Raw genomic sequence first — 21,698 nt, 5'->3', positions numbered from 1 at the left:
AAAGAGCCATTCATTTGCCTCCCTGATTTGTATACTGCTGCTTTATGAGCTGCAAGCTATGATTATCTGCAGTAACAAATAGGTAGTGAGGACAAAGCCTTACTCTGGTCCACGCTCAATTCTCAATTTAATTTTGTTAGGAATGATTCTATTTTACTCACATTTTACAATCTGAGAAAACAGTATGCAACTTTCTAGCCTTTACATTAGATTTGTAAAAGTACTTTTCATGCATTTTTAAGCACTACTGAACGAAGAGCCATTTAGGAGCCAAATTAACACCTCTTCAAGGTGAATGGAGCCAAGAGTTTCGGCTCACCGAAAAGACTCTGATATGCCCATTACTATTTCATTTTATTACTCACATGTGCAACTGAAATTCATTCTAGTAATGTTTTCAGATTGAGTACTAAACTCGATATCATAAGGCTTTATTTCATAAGGCTTTACATAAAGTGATTGCAGAAGACACAATTACAATTGGAATCTGGGGCTAGGCCATTGCATTTACAATGGCCTGCTTGTAAAGAAAAATGTACTCAAATTAAACAAATCAAGAGCTTCGGACTTTAATGTTCTATCTGCATTTTAGTCAAAATGTAGTTATTGACATAGCCTTGTTCTGTTCAATTCCTATATAGTACTCAAAATACCCCAATTCATGTTAAGTTCAAAATAATTCAAGATCAAAATTGCTGATACCATTCAAACCAATGAGGGTTCAGAACTAAAACCAATTCTCAGAATCATCTTTTTGCAGATAGAACCTTATAGTGATTGATGGAAGTTTGTTTCCTTTGTCCCGTAACGCTTTTTTTTGTCTCCACAACTAGAACAAATTACTCTTCTAAATATCCATATTAATTTGTCAGAGACAATTTTAATAATCTTTTCTTTTTTTTGCTATTTGAAATCATATTTGGCACATGTGAAATATACATCAAAGATGATATTTTAAAGAAAAAAGGAAAGCCATTAGCTTTAAAAAAATAAATGACCTTGCTTCAAACACATCATAAATGAGTTTGATCTCATTTGCATGGTTTTACTTTTCTGGATTAATTAGTAGAATGCATTTCAGAAATCATAAAGATCTCTATCAATTCCAGTAACAGATCAAATGTTGGGCAAAGTCTCAGGGGAAAAATGACCTTGGACACTGAAATGTTCTTAAGAGGTGACTAGGTCAGACATGCTTTTCTGAGTATATTGAGTTCTGGCAGAAGCAAATTACGTTGAGTGAGATTTAAATGCTTATAATCTTCAGTGTAGCAGCTGTGGGAACATTTTTGCAATTAAAATGTGTGTCAATCAATAAGACAACTTTTTTGTTTATACAGTGCTTTCAGAAAGTATTTATACCCTTTGACTAATTCCACATTTTGTTGTGTTACAGCCTGAATTCAAAATGGATTAAAACAACAATACATTCACCCATCAACACACAATACCCCTTAATGACAAAGTGAAAACAGACATTTTTGCAAATTTACACCCAATCAATACAAAGATACAGGCTTGAATGAAAACTCCACGCAAAACTCCGTTGGCCAGCAAGTAGGAGGGTTTTCAGTGGTCAAATTAAATGTATTCAACATGCGCAAGGGAACCATGACTGCAAAGCTGGTTACGCACCTTCATAAGGTAAGTCTGAATACTAACTACTGAGATGTGCATAGGAAATCTGTGTGTAAGAAAGAAAATTATACCTAAATCGGAATCGGGCCCATGGAGACTTACCCAGAAAGACTCACCGATGTAAATTGCTGCCAAAGGTGATTCTAACATGTATTGATTTAGGTGGTTAAATACTTATCTAATCAAGATAGTGTTTTACATTTCTTTTTTACGAATCTTATAATTTTTCTTCTATTTTGACATGAGTATTTCGTTAAGATCGTTGACAAAAAAGGACAATTAAATCCATCTTAATTCTACTTTGTAACACAACAAATCAAGGGGTGTGAATACATTCTGAAGGCACTGTAATTTTCAACATTTTGTTGCTTCAATGCTTGTCTCACTTTCATCTCCCACAAGAGAGTTGAAAACACTATGCTACATTGTGTGGCTACTGTTGCTCTAATCTCAGTTAATCCAGATTAAGTTCTTGGGGGAGACGTGTTAGTACAATTTCTAACGCGACTTGCGAAGTCTACACCCTCGTAAACGGAAACTCTCCATCTTTTCCCAATCCTGATACATCCCAAAAAACAGTGATGAAAAACCCAAGTACCTAAACTACTCTGCTTGTTAGTCGACACATCCCATTGCCCCTAACAGATTTATGGTACCATTTATGTTACGTAGTCTGTCCACGGGAGAATACTGCTGCTCTTACCACGTATTCCACTCTCGTTGATCCTATGACAAGTGAATCTGCAACCCACTTGTGATATGGTGAGATATGCACCATGTTCTTTCAATAAATGGGATCAATTGGCATTCATTAGTGATGTGCCACTGGCAAACTGCTGTATGCTCTGGAATTGGACATTCACCCAGCCCTTTGAGTTGATCGGTTATCTGTGTTCCCTGTGGCTACGCCCAGGGCACAGCTGACTGGCTTGTCTACTGTATGTCTATGTTGACATGTGGTCTTAGAATCAAGCCTAGCCCTTTAGTATCACATCATCCCAAATGAAAATGGCAACTCACTAAATAACTGAGAGGAGCAGAATGCCTTGGGCAAATGTATCAACCAGAAAGTGTTGAAGTATGTTACAAAGATTAGTTCAACGTTTAGTTCTCTTAATGCCCACTGGTAGTATTGTGGTAATAAATTGCTATTCAGGAAACAAATACAATACCATTGGAATGAGAGGATGAAATCTCCATTTTGCAAAGCTATTATCAGATATGATGCCTTTCGGACCCAAGTGCCTCTCACGATGTACAATGGAAATAAAACTCTTGAGAAGTAAAATCAATTGTTTTCACAGCTCTATACTGAATAGCTTGCACAAGACAGAAAACCGAATTATGATAATTCAAACTGTTTACTCTGAGGAGTACACCATTGGTTGATTAATGCCATAGTACGAACCAAGATTAATTTTCCACTCCAGTCAAGCAATATAATACTGTAAATGGTATGTGATAAAGGTTACTGAAGCAATGATTCAATTAGAGAATTCATCATGGATAACACTATTCAAGACACAAACTTAGGAAATTTGTAAATTCACATTAAATGTAAAATGTTGTGATTCCACGAACAGGGCATTCTCATGTGTGGTCCATAACCGCATTTCAAAATCAGGCCATATTATAGAACTTTTTTAAAGGCCTAATGCAGTCATTTTTATATCAAATCATTTCTGGCTAACAAATAAGTACCTTTACTGTAATAGATTTCCATTAAAAATGATAAAAATTGCTTTTTAGATAAATACTATTTCTCAAGCAATAATTTTACAAGGACTGTCTGGGAGTGGTCTAAGTGGGGAGGGGAAAACTGAAAACTAGCTGTAATTGGCAGAGAGGTTTGGAACTCTCTTTGTCATTGGTTCTATTAACCAAATTTATTGTATTTCCAACAAACATCTCTCAGGAATTGTGATCACACTTTTACAGTGTTAGTTTCATCAGCAATGATACAAAACAGAAAAATCCCATTTCGGCTGCACTGGGCCTTTAACTTAAAAGTAGGCTAACCCTTCCTGCAAGACATGAATTCAGTGCCAATGTTGTTTGTGTCATAACTCTGTAATGTAGAGTCCTGATTGATGATGATTAATGCAATGGGCCTATACGATTAAACACAACCTATAATGCTAATCGAACCTTGGCACTGGACATTTCTGTCTTTAACTGACAGAATTGTGGTTACTACAGCTGTACACATCTAGTTAATCTGCTATCAGGTCATATGGTTCCATTCGTGTTTCCTATGGAGTTTGTGGAGGTTTGGGGGAAGGACAAGACCCCTGGCTCTCAAAGCTTGTCGCTCTTCCTGGCCACTGTGGACAAAACAGACAATTAACAAGGGTTAGTTCAACAAGAGTTGGCTAGAACTCCAAAGCTGCTATTGGTTTGTGTTTTAATATCAATTTTATAAAGTACCTGGATTCAAGAAAGCATTAACAATAGATGTTTATCCTTCAGGTATTTTCAATTTAGAGGAGGACCATGTTATAGGGTGAGTACTCCTCCAATTCTTGTTTCTTTGTTCAAGCTAAATAGAATGACACGGCTCTTTTGTTTAATGCACAACCACAAGGTGAAGTCTTTTCCCTATGCAAACGATGGGTCTAAATTCAACTACTCATCTGTCAATAAGGATTTCTCCGGATAATAAAGATTGGAATGTTTCATGCATTTTTCAAGGATATTGTCTTATGTTCATAGACTGTTTATAGATTGTGCTATTAAAACTCACATTCTCTACTACTCCTGAAGAGCAAGGAAAAGGGATGGCCCACCACTATAATATGTGGTCCCCAGTTATGGGAACACAACGTAAATAATCGAGCTAGTGACCCCATACAACCATCCTGGGTGGATATCAAGGCACCAATTCTCCAATTACTTAAAATGCTTCTAGTTCAAACTAGCCCTTAAGTTTCTAGAATCAAATTGGTCTTTGTTCCAGTACAGACAACATCCTTGCATCTTTGTCATGCTGCACTATTACACATCTCTGTTGAAATTGACAGGGTTATTTCCTCAAGCTCTATGATTGGCTGCAAGACCTCTGGCTTTATCCGCTCTCTCAGAAAACCAGAGTGATGCAGCGAAGCATTGTGGGAGCTCTGGAAAGTCCTGCAATTGACTTGTACCTCCTCTTACTTTGAGGGAAAAAAACGAACAGTCCTCTACCTCTCCCAGGGCATGCCAGTGAGTAATGGGCTTGCGTGGGTAGGCCAGCATCTCGTTCCAGTGGTACCTCCCCAGGCCCTCAGCATCTGGCCCAGTCCGACACACACCTATCACCTCGTTGTGGCCCACCCTGTGGGCATTATGCAAACACACACAAACATGCAATATCTTGAGTGCACAAAATATATATGACACCTAAAAGCTGAGTGCTAGTTTGATTAAATAATTCAAAACCTATGTTTGGTTAATTACAGTGAATTATGTGGCTCCTGAGCATTCTGGTAAGTGGTCATGATTATATTGTATAGCAGCGCTTGCAGGATTTGAGTGAAAAGTTCTGTTGATGAAGTTCACCTGAGTTCAAGTTCAACTCAAAGTTAGAACATTACTCATTCCACCTTCAATGTAAATGTTTTTAAAAAATAAGTACTTGTTTGTTGACTATATACACTGAGTATACCAAACATTAAGAACACCTTAATATTGAGTTGTGCACCCCCCTCTCTTTTGCACTCAGAACAGCCTCAATCCGTTGGGGGCATGGACTCTATAAGGTGTCAAAAGCATTCCACAGGGATGCTGGGCCATGTTCACTCCAATACATCTCACAGTTGTGTCAAGTTGGCTGGATGTCCTTTGGGTGGTGGACCATTCTTGATACACACAGGAAACTGTTTAGTGTGAAAAAACCGGCAGCATTGCAGTTAACACAAACCGGTGCGCCTGGCACCTACTACCATACCTTGTTCAAATGCACTTAAATCTTTCACCCTCTAAATGGCACACATCCATGTCTCAATTGTCTCAAGGCTTAACAATCCTTCTTTAACCGGTCTCCTCCCCTTCATCTACACTGATTGAAGTGGATTTAACAAGTGACATCGAATAAGGGATCATAGCTTTCACCTGGATTCACCTGGTCAGTCTATGTGATGGAAAGAGCAGGTGTTCTTAATGTTTTATATACTCAGTGTATGTGTGTACTTGTACAAGCATGCTTACGACCACCATCTGTGTTGAATTGTGGGTGTTGTATTTAGTGTGGTGTCACTCACCGGTCATAATCCATCACCATGATGGACAGGCTGACCTGTTCCACGTTCTCTGGGGGGATGTCAAAGATGATGGCCTCGTTGTACACAGGGTTCAGTGTGCTTTTCTTGGTGGTAGTTTTCCGCTTCTTCAGCCTCCGTCCGTCACAGAGCAGGGAAACCTTTACATAGGGATCTGTGTGCCACAAATAGCATCTCCATGAAGTCAGTTGTGTAGATTGCAGGTAATGGCAACCAGTGGCGTGTATTCATGGATGCCAAGGGAAGGCAGGCTTCCCAAAATATTTGACCAATGAAAAATGCAAATATATCAATAATTTATCTTTCGTCTCTCTCGGTTTTATCATTTTCCATCAATTCGCAAGTTGCTGAATCTCACTGAAGAAATCATCAGAGATAGGAAAACAGCACCCCTCTGTCTCAGTATGTGTAGCCCATGTATCTGATACTGTCTGGACCAAAAGAGTATAACGTGGCCGCCGTAGCATTTGATTGATGCCAGCAAGCAATTGGCCTCCCTTGATAACATTGAGCTCAACTGTGGATTGTCCTGGTGCAGAAAAACACCCCCCAAGGGAGGCCAGTTTAGATTTGGCTTCAGACCAATCAAATCACTTCCGAAGCAAAACGTTATTTTCAGAAAAACTTGTCTGTTTCTGGTCTACTGGTGTTGATATCCTGCAGTAGCTAGCTTGCTAAATCGTCTCTTTCCTAAACCATGGATCGAGATGGTGATTTGGACTCTGTACAGGCCAATGATTATGAAGGCGATTCTGATCTAACTATAAATGAATATGTTGTGCCACTGGCCTGAGACGATTGAAGTTCAATATGTAGCCTAGTAGGCTCAGGTTAACTATCTAGCTAACTTAGCTGGTTCATTGTTGCCAATGCTAAGAAGTTAGGCTACCTAGCTAGGCCTGCTAGCCTATGACAACAAAAACATAAAATGTATTGTATGACAGAGCCATAGACCAATTTGCCAACATGAAATAGAGGAGGATGGCATTGGAGTTAGGGTTGCATATTTTCTCTCTATTTTGCAAATGTTCCATCCTTGGGCGGTAAATCTCAGTAACCGGGTTCCTGCCATTCAACCCTAATTGGCGTTCAACTAGTCTACAAGTAGGGTGAGTCAAAATGCTTTGTTTAACCTGCGCACACATGCACGTACACACAGAGACAGAAATCAATACCATGGACTGCCACATGATATTTAGCAACATTGATTGGACTAAAGTGTTTTTGAGAGCTTTAAGTTTGTTTTCAGTATATTAAACTGAGCATATATAAATTGAGCCTTGTTGATTGGATGTTTAAATGTTTAAGTTGAAATGGTGCTGGAATAGCAGAAGCAGTGCTCCTGTTGTCTTTGTGCTGACCTGTGGTAACTGTGGTTCTAAAATCATTAGTTGTTCATAACTGTAAAAAAAAATGTCATTGCTTGATCATGCTGCAGGTGATATAATTGTTTGTTACATTAAATATTTGCTTTGTGGACTTAAGACAGATGTTGTTCTCCTGTTTTATGATTAAACTAATTTATGTGTAGTTGAATTTATTCCGCCACTGTGTGACTGTTGTCTTTTTGTTGTCGCGGCCTAATTATATATCATGGTGGTGTATGAACAAATGGGTTATAGAGCAAACAACGCAATTATCACAACATGGGTTGTAAATATGGCTTTTTTACAGGCTTGGCTTGCTCAGTGATTTTACCCACACACAGCTACTGATGGCTACATTCAATTATTCAGTTTGGCTAAATCCAGTGATCTTTTTTTGACAAGGTAAGTCAAAATGTATCTTCTATTACAATTTCACCACAAACAGTGAAAACACATGAAAGAAGTATCTCCCTCCCTGAATAAAATAACAAAACAAATATATATAATAAACTGTTAAGCTCTAAAAGAGCAAGCAAAGAATCAAAAAAACATAATTACATCAGGCAACATGCTGTACCTTAGATAAGATTAGTTATCTAAGGTACAGCATGTTGCCTGATGTAATTATGTTTTTTTGATTCTTTGCTTGCTCTTTTAGAGCTTAACAGTTTATTATATATATTTGTTTTGTTATTTTATTGAATATCCAAAACATACAATATACTTGCAGTGAAGCCACTCAACAACTACACCACACCAGTCATCCAACAGAGTCCCATTCAGAGCGACACACAGAAGCATCCAGGGTCAACGCCCTGCTCAAGGGCACGTCGACAGATCTCCCACAGTGACAAAAAAAAAAAAACGGGGACGCGAATCCTCTGAGACCCCTCCTACAGTACCCCCTCCACAGAAAAAAATAAAAATTAAATAATAAAAAATCTAATGAATTCCATTCCCCACCCCCAAGAATCCCCCAATGCACCAACAACCAAGAAAATGAACTCATGAGAAAAAAGAAAAAAAAAGAAAACAGAAAACAATGGACATCAAGGACAACTGAAATCATAACAGCAAGGCCAACTGTATATGTTTGAGTGCTTGTCTGGCACTGTTTACATATGTGTATCCCCGTGTATGTGTGTATTTGAATGAGAGTGTGTGTATATGCATGTGTACAAACACCTGCACAGCATCAGCCGCAGGCAAACCGGCATTAACTGTAAAAACTCTGCCCCTCAGTGTCATTCAAACTGACTTTGTTTTATTTTGACTTTATTTTTTACCATCATTTACAGTTGTCCCTCATTGTTATTCAGAGAACCATCATGTTTAAATGCCCAGCCTAAATGGCTGTCAGTTTTGTATTGTTGTTACCTGAGGAGCCAGTGATGTCCATGGCTTTGAGGTTCCGGCACTTGATGACGGTCAGGGTCATCCGTCCTGCTGTGGGCAGGTAGCATAGAGAGTACATGATCTCCCCCAGATCCACACTCTCCTGTAGAAAGACAAGGGGAACACTACATCAAGGAAAGGGTACTGTTGCTGTAGAATAACTCTTTTAGGAAAGCAATTAGCGCAAATTGCTTTAAACAAAGTATGAACACCAAGAGGTGTCCTAAAAACTGAGAGAGAACATTTTCTTACAATGGGTGACAAAACTAGAACAAATCCAATCGTATTCAATGAATGTGTATTCAAAATGGTCGCCCTCTGCTAGTGATTCGCAGGATGTGCAAAGATACAAGTAAAATGAGGATTGTGATTGGTCACATTAAGGGTTTTAAAGCGCTACCACTTCTAAATATTTTGCTGTGCTAATTTTAATTTGGGAGCACCAGTGCTCCTAGAAAATAATCTGTTCCGCTGCTTCCGAACTACTCACAGGCCGTTAACACCGTGTTCAGTAATGTTACCTCATTAGCTAGCTAGCTAACAACCTGGTAACTTTACCAGTATATCCAAACATTTGGGGACACAGAAAGAATGGAAACGGGTTAGCTTCTTCAGGAGATCAATGATCATAGCAATAAATGACAGATATGCAAGTCATCACTGAAAGTCACTGACATTAAAGAGCATCTCCATAGGAAAAAGTGCTTTTTACACAATGTAGAAACCTAATATTTATATTATAATATTTGTATCAACATTTTAGCCTTTATCATAAAGAAATGTATTTCCATAGTTACATATTAGTTTGTAGGGTACAATATGTGCTTCAAAAGTAGTTAGAATTCAAATAGGCTCACTAAAGGCTGTGACTCAATCAATTTTAAAATCATATTTTCTGGTACTCTAAATTTTAATGTGATGCTCCTAACTTTTTAAGATGCAAGGACCAACATTTTTATGTATTTATTTAGAACCCTGGTTACATTGCCTCTATGACAATGTCTCTGTATAAAATGGACAATAACTTTAAAACTAACAAAGATCCCACTCTGGAACTTTGGTATATCCGTAGAGCGCATATATATATATATATATATATATGAAACATTTGCCAAATCAATAGTTTTATATTTGCAATATTCATGTTTGTATTTTTCAATATTCATAAATGTATGTAAATTATTATTATTGTTAATATACAATATATACAAAATACTACTCATATTACAGAGAAAGTTGTAAAGCTTCATTTGACACCAATTTGAGCTTTGTAGCACCTACAGATGAAACACTATGGAGTCTTAAAGGAGGCCTGGGTAAGGCAAAAATGTCACAAATGTTCAAACTTCAATTACTTATTTCTCATTTATGCTTTAGGATACTACAAAGGACCAATTCTATGGATTACATTTTGTGAAAATCCCCAAAGTCATGGTCTTTTTTTTGGCTCTAGTGTCATGAGGAATCACCTCAAAACAATGTGTTTATGGATCAGCTTAGACTGGAGCACTACTGTAGTCTGAGCAAACAGCTGGACAGATGGACTGACTTGAAAGAGAAGAACCTGAAGAAGAACATGTACTGACGTGGTGTGCTTGTATTGATACCTAATCGGAGTTAATAAAAAGCACTCCAGAGATAAGATTTGATTGGCCAACCAGGGAACACAGAGGACTGACTGGGAGGCATCTCACTAGAGCACTGATGTTTGTTTAGTGTGTTTACATACACTCTTAGAAAAAAGGGTTCCAAAAGGGTTCTTTGGCTGGCCCCATAGGAGAGCCCTTATTGGTTCCTGGTCGAACCCTTTTTGGTTCCCGGTAAAACTCTGTGGGGTCCAATGTAAAACTCTCCAGGGAAAGGGTTCTACATATAACCCAATAGGGTTCTACCTGGTACAAAAATGGTTCTTCAAAGTGTTCTCCTATGGGGACAGCCAAATAAATATTTTAGTCAGATAGCACATTTTTTCTAAGATTGTAGTTAGAAATAGATCTGTGTGTTCTCACAGAATGTCACCATATAAAAATAGACTTAGAATAAGGGTGGTATAAGAGTTGCTCTCCATGGACAGAATCTTTACTTGAGATACGTTGGTGCAGTTTTCCAGTGTCATCAATGTATTGACATGCAGGAGTTTCACAATAAAAATATAACGTGAAACAGAGGATGCCTTCCAAGCCCTAGAAGTTCTGCACATCAAAACAGTGTCAATACCCCCCCAGACCTCCATCCATGGTGTGTTCCAAAGCACCACCCCCCACCCACCTAACCATTGTGAGCTCTGACTAACTTTGTGTCCCGTTCTTTCAATCTCAGCACAGACACCCACACAAACCGCTGCAAGGCGGGAAAAACTCAACGTCTCAAACCGTGACCCTCATAGGCAGGTCATAGGTTGTTTTAGGCATTGACACCCCTCCCATTTCCCTGCCTGGTTTCTACCCATGCAATTGACACAAAGGGTCACATGCAAAAAAGACATCAATCTAGCCCAGGGAAATAGGTTTTGAAATACAATACATAATAATCTTCAGCTGAATGTGAGGCATGGCTAGGGCATATTAATGTCATTTGTTGTGACAAATTACTTTGTGCAATTTTGCTTCCACATTAAATTGAAAATTGCTTGAAGTGTAAATACACAGAGGGTTTTTCGAATTAGGCTAACCTCTGATTTTCCTGTGTTTTTTCTGTTCATATGTAGTTGCATACAATTTGTTTTAGAGAATTCAAGGAAGTAGGTAACACAAAGTACACACTACTTTGGTACACCAGAGCACGACACGATCAATTTATTGTTGTCAGACAGTGACGAGTAAAGTCACCGTAAATGGTCATCTCCAAATACATTGCATATAGGAAGACACTTTTAAAAGGACTCTCGTTAATGTAAATTAAAAAAGGTGGAATGAAACACTGTCAAAATAAAATGTATGGCAAACTGCATTTGCTATGAGTCATTATCCATTCAAACATCCTTATCCTCATTCCCCTCTGTTGGACGGCAGTTCAGGCAATGTAATTGCCCAGAGACATAAACTAAATCAACACAGGAAGGTGAGATAAAATGATCCCAAGAGAGAAATAAATAACAACCAAACACCAGACAAAATATATGTCTAACCATTAACAACAACGTAGGGAGACAAAATAGATATTTTAATATTTACAATAATTGTTAAATTTTTCTGCTGTTGTAGGCAATCTTGAAAGAAGTCTCACATTATATTCAATAGCCCAGCTCAATTGTAGCTTTCATAATCAACACTATCAACAACAGTCAAAGTAGCAGTAAACTTGATGTCTGTATGGATGCTCAAGCTTTTGAAAGTGTAATTTCCTCCCAGCACACAGTAAACATTATGTAACACTTACAAACTTCCTGGAGACAGACTACACATTGAGGTAAACACCATGGCTGTTGACATGGGATAACTGCATCAATGTCCAGCCAGTCCCCCTCCAATGGCTTAAAACCCAGACTTCTTTAAACTCACCTAAACCTGCCTATATAATGTGAAAGAAACTGGTGTAACTTTGTTGGCCAGAGTCAAATAGTACCTGTAGAGGTTAGGGCTCAATTGTGCTCTTGATGATTCATCTGAAATCCACAGTGCACTTTCTTTCAAGTTGATTCACTCTTGTTCTGTTTTCCACAGTATACCGTTCAGAGATCAACTGATTAATTAACCATTAATACATCTCCATGACCATTAGACACAATAAATACCACCAAAACACACAATAATATTCATAAACAGAAGCTGTTGAGTAAACTAACTGTGATAAAGCTACCGAGGCGTAAGAAGTGTGTGGGCCCAGATAAAACTGCACTATCATACCCAAGTATGTCAGTGAAGGGATAAAGGTGAAGAACAAAGGAGAATTGTGCCCGTGGCTATATTTAAGTCTACAGTGTGTACTTCAGTTTTCGGAGGTGTTGTGTGGGTGCTTGGATTCTAAATTCACTGCTCCTGGCTATGAGGTTATACAACACATGCAATTTACCAGTCATGTAATACAGTGCGGATGATTCCAGGACTTAAAACCTTATCCAATCAAATAATGCACAGAGACTTAAAAATGTCAAGTGTTTCCTAAAATATGTCAGATTATGTGCAGTGCACGACCCCATCAGAAACTATGCAAATGTTAACTACGGCAGACTGACCACAGCTCCACCCTGAAATCTACTTCACCATCATTGACATTGACATTTTGAGTCATTTAGCGGACGCTCTTATCCAGAGCGACTTACAGTTACGACCTACAGAGCCATCAGTTGTTGAGATCACTGATCCTATGATCTCCACACATACAGTGCCTTGCGAAAGTATTCGGCCCCCTTGAACTTTGCGACCTTTTGCCACATTTCAGGCTTCAAACATAAAGATATAAAACTGTATTTTTTTGTGAAGAATCAACAACAAGTGGGACACAATCATGAAGTGGAACGACATTTATTGGATATTTCAAACTTTTTTAACAAATCAAAAACTGAAAAATTGGGCGTGCAAAATTATTCAGCCCCTTTAAGTTAATACTTTGTAGCGCCACCTTTTGCTGCGATTACAGCTGTAAGTCGCTTGGGGTATGTCTCTATCAGTTTTGCACATCGAGAGACTGAAATTTTTTCCCATTCCTCCTTGCAAAACAGCTCGAGCTCAGTGAGGTTGGATGGAGAGCATTTGTGAACAGCAGTTTTCAGTTCTTTCCACAGATTCTCGATTGGATTCAGGTCTGGACTTTGACTTGGCCAATCTAACACCTGGATATGTTTATTTTTGAACCATTCCATTGTAGATTTTGCTTTATGTTTTGGATCATTGTCTTGTTGGAAGACAAATCTCCGTCCCAGTCTCAGGTCTTTTGCAGACTCCATCAGGTTTTCTTCCAGAATGGTCCTGTATTTGGCTCCATCCATCTTCCCATCAATTTTAACCATCTTCCCTGTCCCTGCTGAAGAAAAGCAGGCCCAAACCATGATGCTGCCACCACCATGTTTGACAGTGGGGATTGGGTGTTCAGGGTGATGAGCTGTGTTGCTTTTACAACAAACATAACGTTTTGCATTGTTGCCAAAAAGTTCAATTTTGGTTTCATCTGACCAGAGCACCTTCTTCCACATGTTTGGTGTGTCTCCCAGGTGGCTTGTGGCATACTTTAAACAATACTTTTTATGGATATCTTTAAGAAATGGCTTTCTTCTTGCCACTCTTCCATAAAGGCCAGATTTGTGCAATATACGACTGATTGTTGTCCTATGGACAGAGTCTCCCACCTCAGCTGTAGATCTCTGCAGTTCATCCAGAGTGATCATGGGCCTCTTGGCTGCATCTCTGATCAGTCTTCTCCTTGTATGAGCTGAAAGTTTAGAGGGACGGCCAGGTCTTGGTAGATTTGCAGTGGTCTGATACTCCTTCCATTTCAATATTATCGCTTGCACAGTGCTCCTTGGGATGTTTAAAGCTTGGGAAATCTTTTTGTATCCAAATCCGGCTTTAAACTTCTTCACAACAGTATCTCGGACCTGCCTGGTGTGTTCCTTGTTCTTCATGATGCTCTCTGCGCTTTTAACGGACCTCTGAGACTATCACAGTGCAGGTGCATTTATACGGAGACTTGATTACACACAGGTGGATTGTATTTATCATCATTAGTCATTTAGGTCAACATTGGATCATTCAGAGATCCTCACTGAACTTCTGGAGAGAGTTTGCTGCACTGAAAGTAAAGGGGCTGAATAATTTTGCATGCCCAATTTTTCAGTTTTTGATTTGTTAAAAAAGTTTGAAATATCCAATGAATGTCGTTCCACTTCATGATTGTGTCCCACTTGTTGTTGATTCTTCACAAAAAAATACAGTTTTATATCTTTATGTTTGAAGCCTGAAATGTGGCAAAAGGTCGCAAAGTTCAAGGGGGCCGAATACTTTTGCAAGGCACTGTACTGATATCCTTCATGTACTACACCTATCTCAACTAGCTGAGGCCCAGCCCACTCACCGTGGTCGCAGCGTGAATGTCCTTCCACACCACTGCCTCCCTCGACAGGTCGGAGAGCTCAAAGAGGTTGTCCACCACCACCTCGCCGATCATGTCGTGGCTGGTGAAGCGGTCAAAGTCGTAGACACTGAAGTGCAGTTTGCGGTTGCACAGCTGATCGTACTCCACGGGGAAGCAGAAGGCCTCGTCGAACGTGGGGTTGAGCGTCTTGCGGTGGACACGCGTCTGGAACTTCTTCTGCCTCTCTGGCAGCAGGTAGATCTTGACGTAAGGGTCGGAGGTGCCAGTGAAGTCCTTGGCCGGCAGTTCCAGGGCCTTGAGGATCGTGACCACCAGTGCCTGTTCCTCGTAGTCGTAGAGCAGGGAGAAGCTCAGCTTACCGCACGTCTCCACCGGCTCCTGGGTCCCGTCCTCGGAGTCCACAGACTTCTGCTTGTAGAGCTCGGGCTTGATGCGGCCGATGCTTACGGTGGACGACTGGCGGATGGGGAGCGTGTCCATGCTGAAGTCCACACTCGTCACGTTCATCTGGCGAGGCAGATGGCGGCGGAATGAATTGTGCCTGTTGAAAAAGGAGATCAGTCATCTACGGTTCCTGGTACCTTTCAATACGCAGGTTTCCATTGACCCAGGGTTATTAGACAAAAGCAATGTCGCAACAATAACAAAACATTGAGACGTGTAATGGAAACGGCAGCTATAGGTGAAATGTACTAAAGATTGACAACATTTTTAACTGTTTGACAGGGGTGGCAGCCATTATTTTTTTCTTGATGATGAAACTAGTTTACTTCATTGGTGTTTTTACAATTCCTTGTTTCTTCTTGTAGTTCTAGTATTACTGTTGGTAGGAAAATGTTTGTTGAGATTATTTTTTGCACCTTAATGTTGTTAATCCATTATCTCAGCATTAACGAGAAAGATGTTACTGGCTTTAAAGTTTTTATTTTACCTTTATTTAACTAGGCAAGTCAGTTAAGAACAAATTCTTATTTTCAATGACAGCCTAGGAATAGTGGGTTAACTGCCTGTTCAGGGGCAGAACGACAGATTTGTACCTTGTCAGCTCAGGGATGTGAACGCTCTAACCACTAGGCTACCCTGCCGCCCCAGCAGTAGTGATGTAGTTACTTTATGATTGAACTCTTACGAAGCTCAGAATCTACGTGACTGAGTGAGTTGTTTTTCACAGGACTTCTTTTGGAAAATAACATTACCTGGGATACCTTGAGCCCAGGTCCATCTACTGATAATGACTTACATACTTTGAGCAAACCACTGTTCTGTACTTCTCCCGTTGTCACCTAGCAACTGATAAACCCCCCCCCACTGACGCCAATAAGAAGATCACATTAATCCGACACGGTTAGTATTGGTACAAATTTTCAAATATAACCCTAACCCTAAGACATATGAGATATGAAAAAAACATCACATTATATTCAAACCTCATATGAAGAAGAGGTGCCTTGCATGTTCTAGCAAATGTTCTGGGACATAATAAGACACAATGTTCTTTGTGAAGGATACTTCAGGACTCCTATTATTTCAGACAAGGGACATCAATTTACAACCTCCCATGATTCCTTCAGAACATTCAGCGAACGGAATAGTATACACTGGAAGAGTTGATAATGGAGGAGGCTGGCGGATTTCATCCACATTTGCCCACATATTCCTCCCTGTTGTGTCAGCCCTGACCCAGAATCAGTTTTTGCAGGCCTGCCATCCCAACTCCAGTAAAGGCATTCTCTCTTTCTCTACCTCTCCCTACATACACTTCTTCTCCAGAGCCACATTCATTATTTTCTTCCATAAGATAACACTTTTTCTGTCCTCCACTTTCTCAATCTTATAGGATCAGGGATGGGCTCTCAGTCTCAATACTCACATTGAACCTGTGTGCTCAGTTGGTAGAGCATGGCACTTGCAATGCCAGGGTTGTGGGTTTGATTCCCATGGGTGACTAGTATGAGGAAAAGTACAAGAATGTATACATTCACTACTTTAAGTTACTCTGGATAAGAGCATCTGCTAAATGTTTTTTATTTTTTTTATTTAACACCTCTAGCACTGAGATGCAGTGCCTTAGACCGCTGTGCCACTCAGGAGCCCCCCAAAATATGGTACTTCTCGCAGGTGTCAGAGATCTCTGTTTCCGCCCGTAAAAAAAGTGACCAATGAAAATGTCAAAATCTTAATCTCTCGCAGGGAGGTAAATCGTACAGTAATAAAACAGCATGACAAATCCCCAGTCTCATACCACCTGGCGCTGTTTATGGATGTAACATATGATGAGGTGATGTACTGATATATACTGCTCTGTAGAATTTTATCAGAGATTGGTGGAGGAATGTCTGAAAATCACAATTTGAGTAGACCAGTACATTCTGAACAAGACTCTCTCTCTCTCTCTCTGACTTTGCCCTTGCCCTTGGACATTGCCTGTTTAGAATGTGTCTGCACAATGCTTGAGCAGTGAATACTGATGTAGCTGTCGGAGAGGATCGATGTTAACAGAATGTATCTGTTGCTCTTCTCCATGGTAATCACCCGCTCTGCAAGTCACATGGTTGCAAAGCCTCGTAGTTTTGCCCTGAAGGCCAGAGTGACACCAAGGGTCTCCTCCCACCTCATCTCGCATGAATACGTTATCCACGTCTCCTAAAATTGATGCATTCATGCAGTGTATCATCATCAAATTATTCCTAATTACTTGGATGTACTATAGATGCAGTCCTTACTTGTGTCGTGATTGTGATGATTTTTTATTGAAAATTATAGATTCGTGCTTCAGATCCAGCCGGACTGGTACATGTATATTTAGATATTTGTAGCCCTTTCCTGCAGTCAAATGACCTAGTGGCCTTATGGGTGGAATATTATTCATATTTTTCATAATTTCATAATTAATAATTAATGTTAAAAAAATTAAACAGCTGAAAATCTGGTGTTTCTATGTCAAACAGTTTTGTTATAGTTCAGTGTTATATGATGCATATCAAGTGTAATATTAGGATTCAAACTCAAAACTGAATGCATTTCAACTCTATATCTGACATGGTACAGGTGTCTTCTTTTTTAAAAGTCCATAACCATGTGTGTGAGGTCTATACTTTTGTTTCAAGTTAGATTTGTATAAGACTACCAAAAAACACTCTCTGTGTCCCTGATTTAGCCCACTGCAGTAAAAGGTTTTTAAGTGTCTTACTCTGAGAGCACTGGGAAACATACTTTCAAGAGATAAACAGTAACATGATGATAGACCTGCCATTAACTTTACTGATCATACTTTTCAATCATATACAACAAGTCCTTCTTTGAATCTTTCCTTATGTTCTTTTTTTCCCCTAGATGAAAAGCAAGAGCATCTGAGGGAGATTCAACTCAAAAAGTGATGAGACACTATTTAATTAGCCCTTTCTGCCCCTTCGTCAGTGTGTAATTCATGAAAAGTGCCAGGCTCTATAAATTGCATCAACGTTCCTAATGACAAACTAAAGCAAGTGTCAATAATGGCTTCCTGCAGAAGATGGAGTGCAGCTGCTCAGTGGGTCTCAGTCGGACGAGCGCCTCGCAGCACGTCAGTTCTCAACCTGCGGCGGCGCTAATTACAGACACGCTCGTTTAAACACAGCCCCCGAAAACAAAGAGAAGAGCAGCTGATTGTTTCATTACCGGGGTCGCTTACCGCTGTTGCCATGGCAGCGTGACTCACGCCCGCCCAACACAAGACGTGACCTGGGGTGATTACAGGGTTTCTGTGTGTGTGAGGAGCAAGGGGGTGTGCTGTCGCCCCGTTGACAAGCACCATGGGAGATGTTCCTTCAGGTCATCTACTGAGCGTCCAGTTTAAGGTCATTCGTCACAAATTCTCCTGAACTGTCTTATTGATATTTGTTATGGCTATACTTGATGTGTAAGGTTCAAGTGTTATCATTTGTCACTTGATGTCACTTGTTTGAAAGCATCATGTTCATAACCTTCACTCACAGGAGGTTGGTGGCACCTTAATTGGGGAGGACGGGCCCGTGGTAATGGCTGGAGCGATTAGTATGAGCCATCCTCCCCTAAGCAGCCTCCGCTGCCTTTGCTATATGTGTGCACAACTGTGTGCATGCATATGACATAACATAACACAGAAATCCTTGGAACCAGTGCCACCAAAAATGTATACCAACAGAATGTTGAGACCAGGTGACAGGAAAGTGACTGGGACACTACTCTGGGAGAGGTCCAATAATGTTACCTGGAGGACGAGGTGGGGTCGGTGGTCTGCCTCTGAATCTTAGCCTGCTGGCCCAGCCTCTCCCTGAGAGCCGTCTGCACCTCAGCAGGGATGTCTGGGGATGTCTGGCTGATCTTCATGGCAGCCTCTAGCAGCTTCACGGAGCTGCAACGCCCGTTCACCTTCACCACTGGCACAGGCTTCTTCTCCTCCTCCATTGGTGCCACCTTTTGGAGGGGTGTGACGGGCTGGGGGGGCGGCGGAGGGGCCTCGGGGAGCCCGACCCGGGGGCCATTGTCGACGTGGGACGAGAGGGCCTTGCTCCTCCAGATGGGCCAGCACAGCTTCCAAAAGACAAAGAGAGAGACTACCAACAGGGCGAGTCCACAGAAACCCACGACCACAGCAAGGAGACTGATAGAGATGTCTACGAGCGACCACAGGGATCAACAGTGACAGATAAAAAGAGTGACAGAGGGAGAGAGAGGACGGGCAAGCGATGGTCGGAGCATGATAGACAAACATGCAAGAGAAAAAAAGAGAAGAGAGAAAGCAAGCTGTAAAAGAGGAGGATGCAAATGCCCTCGTTTGGTAAAGATCAGAGGAAGTTAAAAAGTCATACAGCTTCATTCCAATTCACATGGACAGGACAGATACATCGCTCTTCATGGCCATATTTGATCAAGTTGACAATTCAACTTTCGGAAACCACAATACCCTTCCTCTACAACTATATACAAACCAAGATTTACCACAGGCTGTTACAAAATGCATTATGCATTCCATTGTGTGCATGTTACACACTTGTATGGTTTCTTATAAATAAAGTTGGACAGTATACGCCTGGGTGTGGATTGCAATGTGCAGGAGATTAGTTCTTTCTCACTGATATCTCTGCATGATGTCATGTTCTTTGCTGTGTTCTGTCTCCGTGTTATTCCCTCTCCTCTTGCTCATTCACTCTCACAAGGACACTTATGCTTTGTGGTGCACCATCTCAAAGCCATATCCTACGTGAAAACAAGAATCCAGATCTATAGGCATTAATCAGTCCCACTTTATATGAAGTGGCACTAAAATCGTCTATTTATTTTTCAGACTAATAACTTTAACAGGTATGCTAGACTGCTGAGATTTACAATTAATTTAAGTTGGTTTGCAAACGTAAATGTAGTTATGGAAATTACACAAGCAGGTAGGCCTAGGCAGTTATCAGTTCATCAAGTAATATAATACATTGTGTAACTGTGTTGTAATTATCACGAATTGAACTCCATTTAGTTTAGAAGACAAAAAAACTACTGCAATAAATGCAATCTAGCAGACTGACCGACCAATTCAATTTCCATCTGTTAGGCTTTACGCAAAATCAGAGACGTTATTGCACCAGTAACAATGCTGCTACAGTCTTATGCAACTCACATCAACCCCGAGGGAATAATGACATGCTGTTAAGAAACTCTACCAAAAAAAGACATATGTAGAATGTAGAACTGTTTCAACATCTTATCCAAGCATTACCATAAAATGAAAAAGGCACTGATGAGTAGGCTACAATATAACTTTCACCAAATCAATGAGAGAGACATTATCAAGCAAACAAATGGGTTTATTTGACAGAAGGGGATCTATGTTTAGAACACGAACTGGTAGCCAACAGTATGACTAATTTCAGACATGCCGGTCAGTTGGCGCATGGTGGAGTGAATGAAGGCAAGATCACTGAGAACACATCTCCTCTTTCAACAAGCTATCGGTCTCACACAATCAGACTATCACACCATCAGATTGCACACGCCAGAACCAAGCACAATGACATGGGAAAACGAGCATACATTGAGGCTGCAACAGGTGTAGTCTTTTCCCTTTGCAGACACAGACGTTTCACCTGTTGAGCGTAGCTCAAAGCGACATGAGGACACAGCACAACCTCTCCATGATTATTTAACATTTTAAACATGTTTTCCCCTACAAGTTACGCTAGTCCTATACTTAAGTCGCGCATCTTACATGATTATATTGCAGTGCTTCAAGGGGAAAGTTGAGTCAGCTGAAGTTTAACTTAACACGCATTTTACTGTTCAACTCATCATTCTCACACTACCTTGTGCAGCAGGTTGACGCCAGAGAAACCAAACCATGACACAATAGAAGGATGCAAGCTTTAAGGAGAGGGACAGGAAGAAAAAGTTGCTTTTGACCTATTTACCTGCGCTCCCTTTACCTGGTATGTTGCTCTCCAAGGGAAATATAGCCGAGCATTTCTCCCCATCTACATGCCCCGCTAGACAGAGCTCCGTAACGATCTGAAGGGCCCTTTGGCACAAGCTGATGTTGTCCTCCGTTCGGACACTCATGTCTCTCCTGTTAAGCCATTGCACGCTGGAGGAGCCGGGAGGGCGGTGATTCATTTGGCCACCTTGCGCGCCGCGGAGTGCAGCCTCTTCGCGCCAAAGATCAGAGCGCACGAGGCGTCCACATCCATATCCACTGCGCAATGCCGGGACTGACTTCCAGCGCGCTTCTTGTGTTTGAACAAAAGATTCTTCAGCACTTAGCGTCCACCAGCCACTGTCCAATAGGAATGAAGCACCGGTTAGCAAGACCCTAGTGTTGGAGTTATACACTATTGCGCTATTTGATCTCATTAGATTTGGACTAATACCAATGAAGCTTGACATTACTTCTGTGAATGCCCACAAGTTCAATCAGAAGCCTAAATAGTCTTCCAAATATTGTTCCTGTGCCTAAGGTTTACTATAATGACATCTACAAATACTATTTTAAATTATAAACCTTGGTTGA

At 40.5% G+C, this 21,698-nt stretch overlaps 1 protein-coding gene across 1 annotated transcript; it reads right to left on the bottom strand.

Moving 5' to 3' along the window:
- Window positions 1–1,459: 1,459 nt before the first annotated feature.
- On the bottom strand, window positions 1,460–21,391 carry LOC112217040 (synaptotagmin-10). Its single transcript, XM_024377278.2, has 7 exons — window positions 21,118–21,391; window positions 18,915–19,320; window positions 14,666–15,227; window positions 8,639–8,759; window positions 5,877–6,048; window positions 4,822–4,951; window positions 1,460–3,962 (listed from the first exon to the last, which is right to left on the bottom strand). Exons 1-7 carry the CDS (start codon window positions 21,302–21,304, stop codon window positions 3,891–3,893), a joined length of 1,650 nt encoding a protein of 549 aa, XP_024233046.1. The 5' UTR covers window positions 21,305–21,391; the 3' UTR covers window positions 1,460–3,890.
- Between the last annotated feature and the right edge of the window lie 307 nt (window positions 21,392–21,698).

This window comes from Oncorhynchus tshawytscha, linkage group LG17 (assembly GCF_018296145.1).
Source record: "Oncorhynchus tshawytscha isolate Ot180627B linkage group LG17, Otsh_v2.0, whole genome shotgun sequence".
Taxonomy (NCBI): Eukaryota; Metazoa; Chordata; class Actinopteri; order Salmoniformes; family Salmonidae; genus Oncorhynchus; species Oncorhynchus tshawytscha.
Note: the sequence above shows the minus strand (reverse complement) of the source record. Positions and strands in the feature narration are given on the sequence as shown.

Coding starts and splice junctions, on each gene's coding strand:
- LOC112217040 (XM_024377278.2), bottom strand. CDS start 21,304: ATGAATCACCGCCCTCCCGGCTCCTCCAGCGTGCAATGGCTTAACAGG. Junction 19,321..21,117: donor CTTGGAGAGCAACATACCAG/GTAAAGGGAGCG, acceptor GGTCGCTCGTAG/ACATCTCTATCAGTCTCCTT. Junction 8,760..14,665: donor ACATTCACGCTGCGACCACG/GTGAGTGGGCTG, acceptor GTCTTTCTACAG/GAGAGTGTGGATCTGGGGGA.